The 18,861-nt window shown below is 38.9% G+C and overlaps 2 protein-coding genes across 4 annotated transcripts in view; both read right to left on the reverse strand.

The window, feature by feature from the left end:
• Nucleotides 1-18,861, reverse strand: part of ctnna2 (catenin (cadherin-associated protein), alpha 2) — a 450,781-nt gene that overhangs the window by 176,876 nt on the left and 255,044 nt on the right. The gene's annotated exons all lie outside the window — the stretch shown is intronic.
• Nucleotides 13,048-17,011, reverse strand: LOC307000227 (uncharacterized protein; the record flags this gene model as incomplete). Its single annotated transcript, XM_079615660.1, has 3 exons — nucleotides 16,979-17,011; nucleotides 13,496-16,884; nucleotides 13,048-13,158 (listed from the first exon to the last, which is right to left on the reverse strand). The coding sequence occupies exons 2-3, from the start codon at nucleotides 16,604-16,606 to the stop codon at nucleotides 13,048-13,050; spliced, it is 3,222 nt and encodes a 1,073-aa protein (XP_079471786.1). The 5' UTR covers nucleotides 16,607-16,884; nucleotides 16,979-17,011.

Genomic DNA, 18,861 nt, shown 5'->3' on the forward strand with positions numbered 1-18,861 from the left:
AGTGGGAAGAAACAGGCACACATCTGACTGTGATTGGTGAGATATAGTATAATCCTAGGGTTTTCAACAGGTGGGTCACAAACATATTTGTCTATTCCAAGTCTATTCCAACATGAAGGAAAAACTGTCAAGTGCAACCTCGCAATGAGGATGTAAGATGTCCTGTTGATTTCATTGTTTTTTATGCGTAAAGTGCACACATTTTATTTGCGCATATTCGCATAAACATTGCAATTTCATTATTAGAGAGTTATGTGTGAACAACTTTTAATATGCTAATCATTTTATGAAATATTTTAAGTTCAAAGAACATTGAATTCAGAAAATTATAGGCTGATTTTCAGATCCAATCAATGTGATAAATTAATTATTTTTATATATATTTTTTTTCTTCTGATTTCTGGTGTCATAGTCAAATGTGTATTACTTTCCCCTAGACTAAAATTGAAAATGTTAAAATGAATGAAAATTTTAAAAATTACTTAACGGATAGGCCACTAAAAATACATATTCTGTCAACTTTTACACACCATTCCAAACCTGTTGAGTTTCTTTCTTCTGTGGCAACAAAATATTATATTACAAAGAATGTGAAAAACTATTAACACGGTGAAAGTCATTGGGATCTCAAACAAATATTGAAATACTAAACCCCACAGACTTTTAATGTAAAAAAAAAAAAAAAAAAAAAAAAAAAAAAAACTACTCAAATAAGTTTGGAAAAAAAACGATGATGACAGGATTCTTTTTTTAATTATTCTGATCTTGAGGAAAAAACACACCCATTTAATTTTGAGGGAAAACGGGCCATAAACCAATGAGTCAACATGTGCAGGTAGTGGAAGTTTCCCTCGTCCTCAAAAACCAACAAGCAATTATGAAATAAAATGACCCAGACTACATTAAACACAAGGTTTTGGGATTGTCTTAGGTCGCCACTTGATATCCAATGTATAATCTGGGCCCTGAAGCAAAACCGGTTGAGAACCATGATCTAATCAGTCCTCTAAACTGTCTTCTTCCGAGACCGAGGGTCGTCTCGCCTTAACTCTCTTGCCTGAGGCGCCTTCAGATGGTCTATCAGTCTACATCCTGAAAGCTCTTTTAGACACATCATAACACTAAGCCAAAGTGATAGCTGCTGGTGACACATTACGCTTTGTTGCACGTCAAAATCTCCATCTCTTGTCTTTTTCCCCATTCATTTTCTAGTACAAAACATTGGAGAAGCATGCTGTTTGCTTTGATGACTTTGGAATAAAACATCCGCACAGTGCTGTCAAGGCCGCTTCTTGAATAATACAAACCAGAATAGTCCACACACAAGTCAGTAGGGCTCTGATGCAATTGAAGTCACAGATTAGAGGGGCTTGTCATGGAAATTCACTGTACAGAGGATGTCTAAGATGAAAAATAAATGTGTACAGTTGGAAGGACACTGTCTATATCGTCTTTGTTCTCCTCCATCCATTAGTTAGAGATAGATGAGGTCAACTGCCTCAGGGCGGCACAGTGAGCAGAGGCCCGCATTCCAGAATTCAATAGGTTTTTTACATTGAAACATCGCTCATGTCCATTTCTCATTCCCAGCCTTCTGAATTTGCATTTTTTTCTTTTAGAGGAGAACAGTTTGTGAACTTACTGGATGAATAGGGTTTCTATGCTGTGCTGTAAGTGTGTGAGAGAGAGGAAATACGGAAGAGATTCACAAAAAAAGCAAAAAGCCTGAACTATGGGACGAAAAAGAAGAAGAAGAGGGAATCAATTTTGAAACTCAGGGAAAAATAGCACTGAAAAGAAAAGCCGCAACAAAAGCAAAGCTAGGCAGAGGAGGGTTCGAGATGGATCAGGCGTTTGTGTTTTATGTCACCTCAGCAGGAGGAGAAGTCGGATTGTGTCTTCAAAGAAGCTGAGCAGTGAAAAAAAAAATCCAGTAAAAACACTAATGGAGGCGAACTGTGAACAGCTCAGTGGTGTCTCTTGACCAGGACGCTTCACTGGGGTTCCGCTGAGATACGAGAAGAAAAAACAGGCCATCCACTTTGACATTTCTTGTGTTTGAAGAAGCATGTCTTTTAAAAGAAAAGCTATGGCTATTCTCTAGTTTTCATACAGAAGAAATGATCAATATTTCTAACAATATCAGGTCATGTGTTTGGCCAACAAAGCAACACTTTTTCATAAAAAACAATAAAAAAACAATCAAAAGCTATTGAGTTTGATGTTCCTAGATTAGGGCAAATGGTGTTAATGAAAGCCATGGAGACAGATATTGATCTTCTGATTGACTGATCGTTGTGACTGGTTATCAGAGAGGATGGATGAGGAGGAAGAGATGTCATTTGGTATTCAAATGGAAGGCTATTAGCATTGGATCCTGATACATCAAATAAATTGAAGCTGAAGTATCATTACAGTCAAGCAAGAAACAACAGTCAAACTTCATTATATTGAACATGACACAGTGTTTGGGGTTTTATGGAAATCAATAGCCATCTTTTTCACATTGGAGAAAGAGATAAATGTTAACAGAGTTAAGCATGAACTTTCAGACAATGTTGAAAAAACTGTTAGCATATTGAATATTAAAACACAACAAAGAATCAGTGCAGTGGGGCAACCCTGTTATAATGTGAAAATTATTTTAGATCCTAAAGATAACTTTATATTACATTACGTTTTTGCCTCTGCAGACATGTTGCTGCATAATAATACACTGAAACATACTGAATGTAGTATGTGGGCTCAGAATTATGAAGATGGAAATTTTTTTTTTTACATAACCTTTCCCAAAGTTACCAGTTTAAGTCATCAGTTAAAGTTATTCATCAGTTTCCTAGCTAAATATCTTCGTTACCACAGTTACTTTCAGTACAAACAGTAAAAAAATAAATCAGTCATAATAATAATTATAATAATAATAAATGTACTGTAAAAACATGGTTTAAAATAAATAAACACTTATAAATAAATACAAAAATAATGGGATTTTGTTGGAAAGAAGTCAAACATAAAATCTAAAATAAAATGTGTTGCTCTGGTCTTTAATCGGGTAACTTTGAAGACCGAATGAGAGAAAGTTCTGTACCAAAATTGTCTTCTATTATCCTATCGCTACAGTCAGTTAAACACTTAATATCACCACTATGTCTCTATTGAAAATGAATTGAACTCATTTTACAGTAATGCTGTGTCATTGATTGGCCTAGAATCAACATGACCTCAGGCGGAGGTACATCTCTGTTCCTGAGCAGTGGACCGTGACAGATTGGGAGGGTTGATGCTGGCATTTTATTCTAAACTACAGCCAGTTTTATTCTGTCTTGTCTAATGGTTATGGGTACGCTTTCATTAACGGTAAATGGTCCTGAATCTGCCAATGACATTGGAGCGCTACAGGACACAATTTTGGGCCGATCGAAATCCTCTGCTTTTGACAGTCATTTCCGATGGAATTACTTTGGTTCGGGGGCTGGTTTTAGGCATTTACTGGTAAAACAAAGCGGAGGATAAAACTTAAATGATTTGAGGGTTAAATCAGTCATAAAAATAGACAAACAACAATTAGGGTTGAACAGCAACAAAAAGGGTTTAGCAATTCCAGTAACTAGTCCCCCCCTCCTCGCTCAGAGCGTTAAAACAATCCTAGTGGCCAGACAGATAAAGCAACTAACAATTCTATTTAGAGTGGAGAGGTCTCTGAGTTAAATTGATTTCATTAGATAGCGCTTAGTATGGTTACAATTTTGCACAGTGCCAGAGGGTGGTGAGCTTTGAACTGGTGAGGTTGCAGCCACTTAGGCATATTAAGCAGGCCATATTTCAAGGGCCGATGTTTAATGCAGCAGACGCAGGCAGTTTGGACTGATTCCAGCTCAATTAAAAGATTTTACGTCAATGCAAGCATCCTAATATTTGCAAGGGATTCTGATCTATGTCTTAAATATTACAAACTCATCCTCTCCTCCATTGAAGTCTCCGTCCCATCACATTGAATTTAAGATGATTCTGTGTGGTGTATGGAGTACATACTGTGCCATCTGTAGACTGTCTGTACTTGTGGTGAACAAAGAAAGGATATAAGCACAGTGGATGCGCAACGGTATGCTTGCCGTCTAGCTGATATTGTGGTTGCCATGCCATATTTTGGCATGTTGAGTATAGCTGTACAACACATTCACATTTCTCAAGGGGTTTTAAGTAAAACGGATTAGCAAAACCAATACAAAATCACATAATATATAATACGCACATCAAGTATAATTATAGCCTTAAACACAGCTATCGTTTGTAGCTTTTTATGCACTGAGGTTTGCAGGTGGTGCTAGTAAAGTGGCTTAGTATCTGGGATGCAAATTGTGTAATCCAATGACAGCAATTGGCAGATTACAGCGATCTGCAAACACGGTGCCCTTGTGCAAAGCACAATTGTTTAATCCATGGATAACGTGCATCTAACTATTGTATTTCAAGTCACTTAAAGGAACAGTATAAAATTATAATTCTGTCATTATTTAATCACCAACAAGTAGTACCAGCATGGAAAGTCTTTAAAGGTCCCATGACATGAAATTTTCACTTTTTGAGGTTTTTTAATATTAATATGAGTTCCCCTAGCCTGTATATGGTCCCCAAGTTTCTAGAAATTACAATCAGTGTAAATCGAGCTTTTGCTATCTTTCTCTGCCTTTGAAAAAGTGGAAGCTCAATCGGGCTGATCTTGAATCTCCTCCGTATGACGTCATACGGAGGAAATGTTACCTCCCCTTTCTCTGCTTTGCCCGCCCAGAGAATATTTCCAGTCCATGAGAAAATGAGCTAGGAAGTAGGAACGCGTGCGCGCGATTTTAGTTTCTCCACAGGAGATATCATGGCTTTTGAGCGAGCGAAGCATAATAATTGCTCAATGATTGGATGTACAAATGAACACCGAAGCCTTTTTTAGTTCCTTCATCCAAGCCCCAGAAGAACCAGTGGATTCATTTCATTTCCTCTGGAAATGCGCCGACACAACTCCCCAAAGTTTTGCATGTCTACGGCAAACATTTCACCGACGACTGTTTCCTCAGCTTGGGTCAATACAGAGCTGACCTCGACGAACGTCTGAAAATAAATCGATCGAGCTACCAAGCAACACTTTCTGATGTGTAATTGTTCAAGTTCAGACAGGTAATCTTTCTCTCAAATCATTCAATACTGCTGTTTATGCCTCAGTAAGTCAAGCCAGTGACTAAAATATCAACTTCACATCGTTTCTTTTAGTAGGATGAAAATAATCGTATTTAAATTGTGAATAAATTATATACAGAAAGCGATCAAAGAACAATCTTTGTAGAAATCGCGCGCGCGCGTTCCTACTTCCTAGCTCATTTTCTCATGGACACAGCGCGATCGAGTTTATCTGGACACTTGCCAAACTCGTTATGAAATCAATGACGCACGTTACACTGCACATGAAGCTCTTACTGTATTTACATCATCGTGTTTGCATTAGTGAAAGCATTAGAGAGAGTGCAGAAACTGCGTTGCAATGATAAGATCTTCATTCTCGCGATCAACAACAGACTGTCATCTGCTTGCGCAATGCTCATCACAGCAACATTTTATGTGATGGGAATAGATCTAAATACTTTAAAAACTTCTGACGATTTGTTAATCTCGATAGCTGTAATAGTAAAAACTTATAATAACTGTAGTAAAAGTATTCGAGAGAGTTTCACATGTAATAAGTAGCTATTTCATATGCAAGCATGTCAGCCAATCACAGCAGTGGGCGGTTACACTGAAGTCTCACACAGACACGCCCCTTCAAACAGAGCGTTCAAATCAGAGGCTAAAACTGGGCTAGGAAAAATGCCTTTTCTTTCTAAATTATGACTATTTTTTTATCTAAAAAACATACTAACATTATAAGGGCAACCCAGGAAACATTATAAAATAATATAATAACCCCATGTCATGGGACCTTTAAAAACATATTCTGTGTTCAACAGAGAAATTTAATTAAGAAAGCCATATAGTTTGGAATGACATGATCCCACAAGGTGTCAATATCTGATACAGAATGAAGTGACGTTTCACTCATAGTGTCCGCAGGCATAAAAAACAAAAGAATAGGAAGTATCATCAGCCAAACCTGAACTGGCTCTGTGATTTACTGCAGAAGTACTGAACGCAATCAAATATTAAGTGTCACTGTCACTTGATGGTGGATCTGGCGAAGAAGCTGTCAACGATCAAAATATTGATTTTGAAGATGTAAAAAAATGATAGTTTTGAGAATATGTTTCAGATTGTGAATATGAGCCAGATATTGTTCTACCAGTACCAATTTTTGAACTGAAACCGAAAATTCTCGGGCCAGCAGCATGTGTCCAAATTTCAATCTTAACCGTTCTATTTCATCAGAAACTATCTGAAAACAGGGCTTTAAGTGTAAAATACCAAACTTGTCCTTTAAGTAACGCAATAGTTACTTTGCCTGGCAATTACTCTTTGTGAGAAGTAACTAGTAACTATAACTAATTAAATATTTTTTAAGTAACTTGCCCAACACTGATGAGCAACTGCCAAAATGTGCATTTTAGGATGAATGGTAAGTAAACAGTGAATATTTGCTTTCTGTCTGGAATGTTTTTGCTGAAAAACCCATTAATACGGTTACGTGTTTGTTAAAGCATTACAAGTCTTTGATACTGAGGCGAGTATTGCACACACAAAACTTCTAAAGACCACTGTATTATAATATGATTTAAGTTTTGTACATCTAAACAGAAATTGACTTATCCAGGCTAATAGTGAGACTGCAATATGTAAAAGCATGAGGAGAGCTGAAAGCAGCTGCTATGCCAAACTAGCTTAGGATTCATTCACGGTCAGTGCTTTGTGATTTGCCTTTCTCTTCTTCTTGTCCACTTTTGAATTTGTGACACAATAATCTTACGAGAATCTGATCTCATTTGGAGATAAAGAATCATTAGATATTTGTCACGTTCCACTTTGAATGTTTTGTTCTTCATGCTTTCGCGGGTTTGGCATGTTATGTCTTGCTGGATTTTCCAGAAAACAAAAAGGACACATCCATGACGGATGAATAATAACAGCTTGAAGCGGCTATAGTTGAAACAAATGCAAAGTGGACTAAACGGACTAAAGGAAGACATAATTAGCTGCTTATAAAACAAATGTTCGCTTCATCAAAGCAGTGTCTTCTTTTAATATAATGTATAATTATACAAATTAAAATGGTACCATACATTTTAAATGAAAGAGGCTTGTCATATTGCAGAAAAAAATAAACAAAAAAGGACATTCAATGGAAAAAAAAATTAGGCAATGACATGATGTTGACTAAAATAATTCCTAAAAAGCTAACTGGCTATACATCCAAAAAAGGTAAAAGAGATGTAAGCAGGCAAGAAAAAAGTATTACCATTTATAAAAAATATATATAAAAAAATGCACATTTATCTAGCATGGACACATTGCATTGATCAAAAGTGATGGTTAACCTGTTAAGCTTTGGTTAAAGCATTTATAGTGTTACAAAATATTTATTTTCTTTTCAAATACATTCTGGTGAACTTTCTATACATATTCATAAAAAGAAAAGAAAATAAATATCACTTCCAGTACAGAATGACTTCTGAAGGATCATGTGACACTGAAGACTGGAGTAATGATGCTGAAAATTCAGCTTTGTCATCACATGAAGAAATTACAGTTTGAAATATATTAAAATAGAAAACATTTTTCACACAACTGCATTTTTACTTTATTTTTGATCAAATAAATGCAGTGTTAGTGAGCATAAAATCATACAAATAATCTTTATGACCACAACATTTTTTTTTAATGACAGTGTATATAAGCATTTTGATTGAATGTTAAAAGGACAAACAATTTAATTTTGATTTCATGCTGACTTTAAAATGTAGTGTGATGACCTCGTAACAGGCATAGATGCATTGAGGACCTCATAATGGGCACTTGGCAACAGTCATTCACCATTTCCTGCTGCCTGTAATGAATCAGTCAATCATTTTTCACCAGCTCTCTGTCCATTTTTCCTCCTTTTACTTTGTTATGGCCCTTCCATCATTTCTCAGTGGGATGGACAGGGGACGGGGGTAATCTCTGGGACACTGACAGCCATGTCAGCCGTGCTGGCAAAGCCATTTAAACACTGACTTTTTGTTAATGGCTGTCTCAGGGCAGGAAGGAGACGGAGAGGGCGAGTGATGGAAAGATCAGAAGAGAGGGAGAAGAAAGGAAAAAAAAGACAATCGTGGGTAAGTCAGGGACGGCCTTCCCTGGTGAGTTGCTGTGCACACATTTGAATTTGTACGAGGACACGCCGGCATGCTCCCTGACAGCTAGAAATGTACGTCTACAGGATCTCTGGGAATGCTCTGCTATTAAGATGCATTTCTATCTGTTTGCGTTCCTGGAAATGCCACGGTTTGCCCCTATAAAGTGTCGATTTTCCTGCCGAATTCAGGCGGTTTGGAGTATATTTTGCTCACACACCCCCACATGCACATGCAAACAGAAACAACATAAGTGGCACGAATCTACAAAGAAAGTATTCCGCTCTGAAAGCCAGTGGAAATGTCAAAGTAATCAATAGATTGGACGCATCTGAGCCGCAATAAATACCATTTCACAGAGCCGAGTAAGTTCAGCATGACCTAGAAGAGGTTACAAAGCTACTAATGCAAAACTCATGACTGCATATCATCACAGCAAAAATTGCTTTACTGACATTTATTCTAAGTCTACACATTTTAATTTCCATTAATGACAAATCAAAAAGCGAAAATTGTGGCAAATTAATTATAACTGTGATCTTTATGAACAATTTAAACAGAATACAGAATTGAACAAACCATTAGACCTGGGGTATTCAATTCAAGTTCCAAGAGGTCCCTATATTTCCTTCCCAGCAGAGGTTCGGACAATACTCTTTTGGAATAGTTACAAAAGTTTGGGATCGGTATTTCTAATGTTTTTTAAATGAGTCTCTTATGCTCACCCAGGCTGTATTTATTTGATCTAAAAAAAAGTGAATTATTATGACAATTTAAAATAACTGTTTTCTATTTGAATATATTTTAAAATTAAAATGTATTCCTGTGATCAAAGATGAATTTTCAGCATCATTACTCCAGTCTTCAGTGTCACATGATCCTTCAGAAATCATTCTAATATGCTGATTTGCTGTAGCCTGGCTCCGCCCTCCTACGTACTTCCGCTCAATTTTCATTTTCCTTCAGTACTACGTCTGGGATTGTGGTATTCGTCACGACCAAACGTAAGCGATTGGTTGTGGCAGATCCAGAATGGCTCTGGGCAGATCCAATAGTTTTAAACTTCAACAGAGTACCCGCCTTCAAGGAAGTTAACGCTTGTCAATGGAGAGAGGCCAGACTCTCTGTACAAATGTACGAGAGTCTGGTAGTACCAGGCTAGATTTGCTGCTCAAGAAACGTTTATTATTATTATTATCAATGTTGAAAACAGTACAATTCGAAATGTAAACAATTTTACAATTTTCAAATGTAATCTTTTTTTTTTTCAGGATTCTTTGATAAACATATTAATACGTTGACTCTACAAGTCTTTTAACTCTTTTGTTGTAACTCACCGGACTCGTACTTGAGCTTTCCGCATCACAAGTACAATTTAGTACCAGCTGAGCTACCGAGAAAGCTTTTCTCTGATGGTTATGTGAAGCAAACTCAAAAATGTATTCGTTTACAAATCATGCACTACGGTAAAATGTGTTTTGAGGTCATATAAAATGTATTTAGCAAGGAGCCGAGCGAAAATACGTTTTTGTTAATCCATATTCTCCCTCTGTAATCATAATTTTGTATGAAAATTCTTAGTGTTTTACTGCGTCTAGTGTTGATTTCTGTTGGAACCTGCAGCAATATGTTTGAAACTGCAGCGATATGTATGTATTGGTACATATTTTATGTTTCGCAAAAATGTTGCCACAGGTAAGTTTGTTTTTATTTTTTTATTCAATGAGCCTGTGTTGCTTTAATAGGCACGTGGCCCCTGGTAATTAACAGACTGGAACACAGAAAGCGAGGAGCTATTCTGCATCAGGCCAGCAGTATGAATAATCCACAGAGCTACAAATCACACGCACGCCTACATGTACAAAGATCAAGGATTAGACACGGACCTTGGGCTGTGCCTTTATTCGGATAACACATCTGCAAACAGCACACAAAAAAAGAGAATGTTTTTCTTGTTTTGTTTTTAAAAGGGGAGGTTACAGTGGCCTCCAGAAGTATTTATTGATGCATAATTTGAAACCTATTTTTGCTAATTATTTAATTAGTATTTGGTATTTTGTTCTGCAAAGTGGCTTCAGATTTTGTTGTCTTAATTTGTATTCAATATATCAAATGATTAAAAAAAATTAATGTAAAAAAAAAAAAAGTGAAATATTTTGAGCTATATTATAATAAATGCCATTTGGTTTGTTTTAGAGTAAAGTCTCCAACAAAACGATGTGTGGACGGCTTTTTTTTGGAATAAGCTATTTTCATTAGAAATTATGCTTTAAAAAAAAAAAAAAAAGAAAAGAAAAAAAGCTATAGTAAAAGATTTATAATAAAAGTAAAATCTAAAACAATTAAATTCCTACAATAAGTGCCCAAATATGTTTTGGTGACGTAACACTCTTGCTTGTTATTTCAACACAATGGCATCCGTATCAAAATCACACAGGTACTGTACATATTACATGAACAACTCAACTTGAATTAGTGTGTGATGCACAGCTGAATAGGCCGTGATTAAGAGATGAAAATCCCAGCATAGGGATGGAGGTGAGAAGTGTCAGGTGGAGAGGAAGAACTCAGTCCATATGCTAGATCTCATATCTTTTAATTAGTCTACAGGCTCATCACCCAGAGGCCTGACTGCAAGCATGATGCTCCCATTTCTGACTCTCTCTCTCTCTCTCTCTCTCTCTCTCTCTCTCTCTCTCTCTCTCTCTCTCTCTCTCTCTGTGTATGTGTAGACTCAGTCACACTTATGGAATAACCCCACACTTGCAAACACACACTAACACCTTGACGACAGCAAGGTTATTGTAGGATATCAGATGTTAAATACCCAAAGTTCGTCAGAGTTGTAGAAACTTGATGGCGTGTCTGATTAAAACACGGGACAAATACCAGTCCTTTGCTCTCTTTTATTTTCAGTTCAAGATGATTAAGTCTTGGGTAATTCACATGGCATAAAGTTCATGGATTGCAGATTCACACGTTGTAAATAGACAGATGCCAACAGATGGACAGGATGGATTGGATGTACAAGATGGTTTTAAGTCACTACAAACGATACAATAAAGGAAATCAAACTCATATAATTCATCAAACATAACATGTATATATTCAAACAATACAATTGGCAAAACAAACTTACTTAACGCATCTTAAGGAAAGGACTCAAAGGACATGGATGGGTCTCCAAACACCCACACCTCACCAATGCAAAAGAAACAAAGGAAGGAAGTGAGGCCTACTTATAGACCTTAACCAGGGGGTGTATGGGTAATGTAGTGTACTCAATTTAGTAGTGTAATCTACTTGGGATTGTGGGATATGTAGTACATATGTATATGGGGAAATAAAGAAAGAAATAAAATTAAAGAAAAGGGCCAAATTCACAACAGCCGCCCCCAAATACAGTGATGTATTTGCTATTACTCATCTATTTCAGGTAATGGAATCAACTTAGCAACTGGACGTACATACGTTTTTCCATTAATAACGATCTCAGCTACTCTGACACGCCCATCCTGACTAGGTAGGAGACGTACTACCCTGCCAATGGGCCATGATGCTCTTGGAAGTTGAGAATCAACTACTAACACGACAGCAGAGTCATTTAGATTAGGCTGTTCTCGATTCCATTTTTGACGGAGCTGCTGACCTGGTAAATAATATCGGATAAAGGAGGTCCAAAACTGGTCAACGAGGACCTGGCTGTGGCGCCAAGATCTGCGGCCAAGGAGCTTAGTGTTGGCATAAATCACCTGAGGTAGAGAAGAATCTCGCCGCCCCATGAGGAGAAGATTTGGAGTGATGGGGTCAAGGTCTAAAATGTTTGAAGAGGCGTAACCAAGTGGCTTCGAGTTTAACACTCCTTCAACTTCTGTCAAAACAGTCCGTAGGACTTCCTCTGATACGGTTTGACTGCCAAGTACCACCCGCAAAGGTGTTTTAACTGAACGGACCTCTCTTTCCCATGACCCCCCAAAATGAGGGGCTTGTGGTGGATTAAACTTGAATTTAATCTGCTGATTTTCCAACTTGACTTGTAACTCAGTGGTAAGGTTCTGGAAAGCTTCTTTTAATTCTCTTGCAGCTCCACGGAAATTACTTCCTTGATCACAAATAATCTCATATGGCTTACCTCTCCTGGATATAAAGCGGCGTAGGGCCATTAGAAAGCTGTCCACATCTAAACTGCTCAACAAATCAAGATGCAGACATCGAGTTGTCTGGCACTTAAACAGAATGTCCCATCTCTTCTCCGTTCTACGGCCAATACTGACATGGAAGGGACCAAAACAGTCCATTCCTGTGGACCAAAAGGGAGGTTTAAACAACCGGAGCTTGGAGAGTGGAAGATCAGACATTTGAGGGATAGATGGTTTAGCTCTCCACTTCCTACATTGTAAACAAGACCACTGATGTTTTTTTACGGCTTGTCTCCCTCCAATTATCCAGTAATTGCGCCGAAGTTCTGAGAAAACTCTCTCTGGACCAGGGTGGAAAAGTTTCTCGTCGCAGTCCTTGATAATTAAATGGGATAATGGATGTTTGGGGTCGAGGACGATTGGGTGAACCATTCCAGGTTCCATATCCTCGACACGTCTGAGCTTACCACCCACTACAATAAGTCCTGTTTCTTCATTGAATTCAGGAGAAAGTGTAAGGAGGCAACTCTGAGGTTCAATGGGCTTTCCTTCCTTTAAACACTGGTACTCAGAGGGAAAACTTTGTTGCTGGGACTGTCTCAAAAGAAGGTTTTGAACTGAAGAGGCGTCACAGGGGTCCTCCCTATGCCGTCGCAGTAACTCATTTGTTGCAAACTGTAGCTCTGACCATGATTTGAAACAGGAAGGATCTGGGAGTACAAAATCATCCAATTGTGTTAAGCCACAAAAGAGTGGTTTGCGGAGCTCAGGATCTGGACTAGCAGATCTGGATACTAGATTTTTGGGCCATTCATGTGGAGGAAATTTCAGAAACATTGGACCTTGCTCAGGATCTGGACTAGCAGGCTTCACTGGAGGCTTCGGGAATTTGGCTGCAGGCTTCACTGGAGGTTTTGGAAGTTCGGCTGCAGGCTTCGGGAATTCGGCTGCAGGCTTCACTGGAGGTTTTGGAAGTTCGGCTGCAGGCTTCGGGAATTCGGCTACAGGCTTCACTGGAGGCTTTGGGAATTCGGCTGCAGGCTTCACTGGAGGCTTCGGGGGTTGGGCTGCAGGCTTCACCGGAGGTGTCGGAGGTTCAGCTGCAGGTAAGGAAGGGCCCAGTTGTGGACCAGGAAGAAGTTGACTGTTAAGTGACACACCTTTATATTGATAGGAGCAATTGAAGACTATTCTTTTTTTCCCGTTATGCTCCACCATATGATGAGGAATATACCATGATTCATTAGATGAGTCATGAGAAAGTTCCACTTTGGAAACATAACCGGACTCCTCCAGCTTAGCAATTTCTTGGTCATACACAGCAGCATTTTTAGGATCTCTTTGGAGGCGTCGCTCAATACATCTGAGGGAAGACATAACTGCATTTGGTGAGGCTCGTAACCTCATGGCGGAGGCAGCACGCAATAACGGAGTGGCATATCTTTGCACACCATCCACATCAATTCTTTTAGACTTGGAGGCCAACAAGTCCATAGCTTCTTGGTCCTGCTTGGACCTAGTAATGACTTTCTCATTTCTGAAAGGAAGGATGTCTACTTTCCATAATTTCTCCACATCATGGCGAAGTTCTTCTAGTGGATTAGCTATGGTAAAGAGACACTGCATCTCATCTTTGTTAGGAATCGGTATTGGGCCTTGAAGTACCCAGCCTAACCTGGTCTGAATTGCAGCTGGGGATTTAGGAGGCCCAAAATGCACCTGATCAACTGGATTTATCAGGTGTGGGTAGTCTGCACCAATAAGAATAAGTGGTTGGGCATTAGCAAAGGCTGGAAGGGGTAAGTCTCGAAGATGTCTGAAACGTCTCTGCAAGATCTCAACAGGGTAAGTCTGTTCTGCCAGCCCCAATCTTGCAGCAGAAAAGGCATTGGAAATGGAATACTTCTTTTCTGGATTGGCCATGGAGGATATTTCAAAGGTTACAGAAGAGCCTTCAAGTGCAAGAGTATCTTGACGTACAGTTCTAACAATTAGAGACTCAGTTACCCCATTGAGGCCCAAATAATCAGATGCTTGAGGTAGCAACATGGTACGTTCTGATCCATCATCCAAGATGGCATAGGTTTGCAAGGATCTTCCTTTATAATGGAGAAGTACTTCAACAACTTTAAGCAGTACCTTGCCAGAACCTCCAAGGCGACTAAGATAGAATGTACCGTTATCCTGGTCACGGCAATTAACTCCATGAAGGATACCCAGATGTCTCCCTTTGCACTGTGGACAAGGTTTTTTCAGGTCACAGTTGACAGCTAGATGGTTAAGCCCGCATCTCCAACATCTTTTGTTCTCTCTAATCCATGCATCCTTCCTGGTGTCTTCTAAAGATTTAAAAGAGGGACACAAGCCAATAAAGTGATCTCTACTGGAGCAAAATGCACATGAATACTTGGAACTCCATTCTCCATCTCTCAAATTCTGGGGTTGCTTATTTGTGGATCTTGGGACAACAGAATTTCCATTGACTCCGTACAAGACAGTTCGAGTGTTAACGTAGGACTTTGGTTGAGGTCTACTCAGGAGTGGTTTTGGAAAGTCACTAACCTGGTCAGCCATTGCTTGACACTCAGCCTCTTCTTGGAGCCAGGCGGAAAAGTTAATCAGGTTGTAGCTTTGACCCTTTAGGATCGTACGGGCATAACGGGCAAAGTTGGTCACATGCTCTGTGGGCAGTTTACTGAGTAGTTGCTGTACATGAGAAGCACAGGATAATTCGGACTTAACTTGGTCTTGGCCCGAAGATTGGAGCATGCCAACCAAAGCTCGAACCTTTAGTGCGAAGCTGCTAAATGCTCTGCTGTCACCTGGTCTCACCTTGGGGAGAGCTAGAATGGCTTTGATTTCTCTCAAAACTAATTGGTGAGGTTGCCCATATTTCTGCTGTAGTGCCAAAAGAGCCATACTGTAAGGCCTAGGATCGTTAGCATAAGCTAAAGCTAGGTCACGAGCTGGCGAAAATTTTAAATGATCCAGCAAGATATGGAATTTGTAATGTTCTGGCTCATGGAGTGGCAACAAATTTGTCAAAGCTAACTGCAACATTGCAAATTCTTGGGGGTCATCATTCACCAAGAAAGGAAAGGAAGGTCCCTGAACACGAGAAGTAGGATAGGAAGGAACAGGATATGAAGCATAATATGGCTGGGAATATGGATAAGGATGAAGAAATGGAATTGCAGTTGTTTGATTAGTGGGAACAATTGGTTGAATGTACGGGGCAGGATGTTGTACAACAGGATTCCCTACATGACCTACAGACTGTGATTGAATATGAGGACCTACATTAGCTGAGGATACATGAGGAATCGCCAAGCTAGAAGATGGTCCTAATGGCTGTGAATACTGGGAAACAGCATACCGAGGCTGAGGTGGTAATTGTGCTGATGTTACTTGTGAGGATAACTGAGTATGAGCTATGTAAGGGGAAAAGGGACTACATGGTAAACCAGGCTGTGGTGAACCAGGTGGTTGTACCAACACTGGTGATGTTTGCACTTGAAGGGAATGACTATTAGAAGGCTCAGGAGCCAATGGAACAATAGAAGGTTGTAACATACTACTTGATTGTAGTTGTGGTGTTATCTCATGTGTGTGCATATGTTGGGATGGACTACGTAACAGTGAGGAAGGAGGAAGAGGCAACGAACTAGGCCTACTCAATGGAAGCAATGAAGGAACAGTAGAGGAATTACATTTCTCACAGGTTGATCTCTGTTCAGCTTTCTTAATACATGCACACAATTCTTGAACAATAGATGCTTTAGCAAAGGCATTTTCATCATCATCAGAAGCCTCATCAAAAGACTCAGAAAATTCAGAATGTTTAGAAGAAACAACTAACTGTGACATTCTAGACATCATCTCACCAAGCATATCCTTAAGTCCAAGTATTTCTTGTTTAACATCCATATCGAGTAAATCATGTTGAGACTGTTCACGATGAGCAGATGAGCATGGTGCAGATCTTGAAGATGGATTTTCATACTGGGTTTGGTGATGATCAGTTTGGTGATGATGAACTAGTGTTGGTGAGAAAGGGGGAGAAGGAGCACGTTCTCTCACCATACAATCAGCAAAACGAGCAGGGGGTCTTGTCCTTCTTAGGCTGCGTCGGATTGCAGGTCTTGCATGGTAATCCATTCCACCAAATTTCTACCTCCGGCTCGAAGGACCATTTGTAGGATATCAGATGTTAAATACCCAAAGTTCGTCAGAGTTGTAGAAACTTGATGGCGTGTCTGATTAAAACACGGGACAAATACCAGTCCTTTGCTCTCTTTTATTTTCAGTTCAAGATGATTAAGTCTTGGGTAATTCACATGGCATAAAGTTCATGGATTGCAGATTCACACGTTGTAAATAGACAGATGCCAACAGATGGACAGGATGGATTGGATGTACAAGATGGTTTTAAGTCACTACAAACGATACAATAAAGGAAATCAAACTCATATAATTCATCAAACATAACATGTATATATTCAAACAATACAATTGGCAAAACAAACTTACTTAACGCATCTTAAGGAAAGGACTCAAAGGACATGGATGGGTCTCCAAACACCCACACCTCACCAATGCAAAAGAAACAAAGGAAGGAAGTGAGGCCTACTTATAGACCTTAACCAGGGGGTGTATGGGTAATGTAGTGTACTCAATTTAGTAGTGTAATCTACTTGGGATTGTGGGATATGTAGTACATATGTATATGGGGAAATAAAGAAAGAAATAAAATTAAAGAAAAGGGCCAAATTCACAACAGTTATACCTTTTCAGGGGATCACACGTAAGGATAGGTTGAAGATAGGTTGTGTTCACTGAAGCATGCGTGGTGCAAGGCTGAGATTATCCTTGATAAGTTATTTGAAAGTCAGCTGGGAGATACCACATTATCCTGGAGGCTACATAAAATGGACGACAGTGAAAACTACTACGAATAGTCTAACAAAGGGATTAGGTGAGAGAGATTCCACTTGGTGGGAAGTCTACAGTGCAGTGGTGAAATGCTCCAACAATAAATGTCAAAGTATAGACCTTGTCAAGTTAACACACACACACAACATTCTCAACAGCACTATTGTTAACTGAAACTACAGCTATTAAACATGTTTTTGTTAAGTAAAATAAAGCTGAACATAAAATGAAATATAAATATTAGATGACACACTTACACTTTAAAAAGCTTAAATGATAAATGTTGACTGGGGAACTAGGTGAAATAAAGTTCAACTGAAATAAAAATAAAATAAAACCTAAACATTTATAGATACAAATACACACATGCATAATTGAATACATATTTAAAGGTGATGTATGGAGTTTTTCTAATAAAATGAATCCTTTTTTTATTACCTGTGTGTGAAGGGGTTGTAATCTCACAATAAAATTATCCACTTGGCGGGTTTTGCTATTACCTCTGAAAGCAAGTATTCCTATTTCTATGTGATGCTCCGGGTCGGATTTGCCGCAAAATCCAGTGACGTGACTGAGACCTGCATGCACGCTCCCGAGCGTCTCGCCTCTCGCCTCGTCTACTGACTTTGCACTCAACAGTGACGACACTGCAACTTTATGACATAAAGTCTGCTAATACTAGGAAACGACTAGCACAACACAGACTCCAACACAAACTCCACATAATAATAAAAAACAAAAGAAAGCACGCGCACGAGCACTCGCTTGTAAATGTATTGGTTGCAATCTGAAACATCACCGCTAGATGCCGCTGAAAACTCCATACAGCACCTTTAATAAATAATACATAAAAAAAACAGAAAATATTAAATACATAAAAAAAATAGAGCTTCAAGTGTGTCTGTGTGTGTCTGTGTGTGTCTGTGTGTGTGTGTGTGTGTGTGTGTGTGTGTGTGTGTGTGTGTGTGTGTGTGTGTGTGCGTGCATGTGTGCGTGTACGCATTATTAAACGTTAACTTTATGAGTTAATAACTAGGGTACACAGAAGCAGCAGAAGAACAGTCCGATTACCTCATGCAGACAAGCAAATGTAAGAAAAAAAACTGTTCTGCCATTTATGTTTAAACTGCAGTCTGACAATGATGGAGAGATTCAAGAAGAGACAACATGTAGAATGTAAGAGGACGTTTCTGAATGGTTAGTTGATGAATTTATGTTGCTGATGTGGAGTTAACTACCTTCAAGTCATTGATTAGCATATTATGTCATGATAATCTATAAATCAGTCGCGTGGGGACTGTTGTAAGATGCCTACGGAGTGACATGCTCTTGCATTTGTGTTACGTACTGTATTGCATGTGAAAAGACGGATGTGACAGCTTGAGCAGATTCACACATTTTCTCTAGGCTACTGCAAAAACTTTTCCTCTTCTCAACATGGACTTCATGTTCCCCGGGGCGGGGTTTATGTAAATTTTAGG

The sequence above is a fragment of the Phoxinus phoxinus genome (assembly GCF_949152265.1).
Source record: "Phoxinus phoxinus genome assembly, chromosome: 6".
NCBI classification, from domain to species: Eukaryota; Metazoa; Chordata; class Actinopteri; order Cypriniformes; family Leuciscidae; genus Phoxinus; species Phoxinus phoxinus.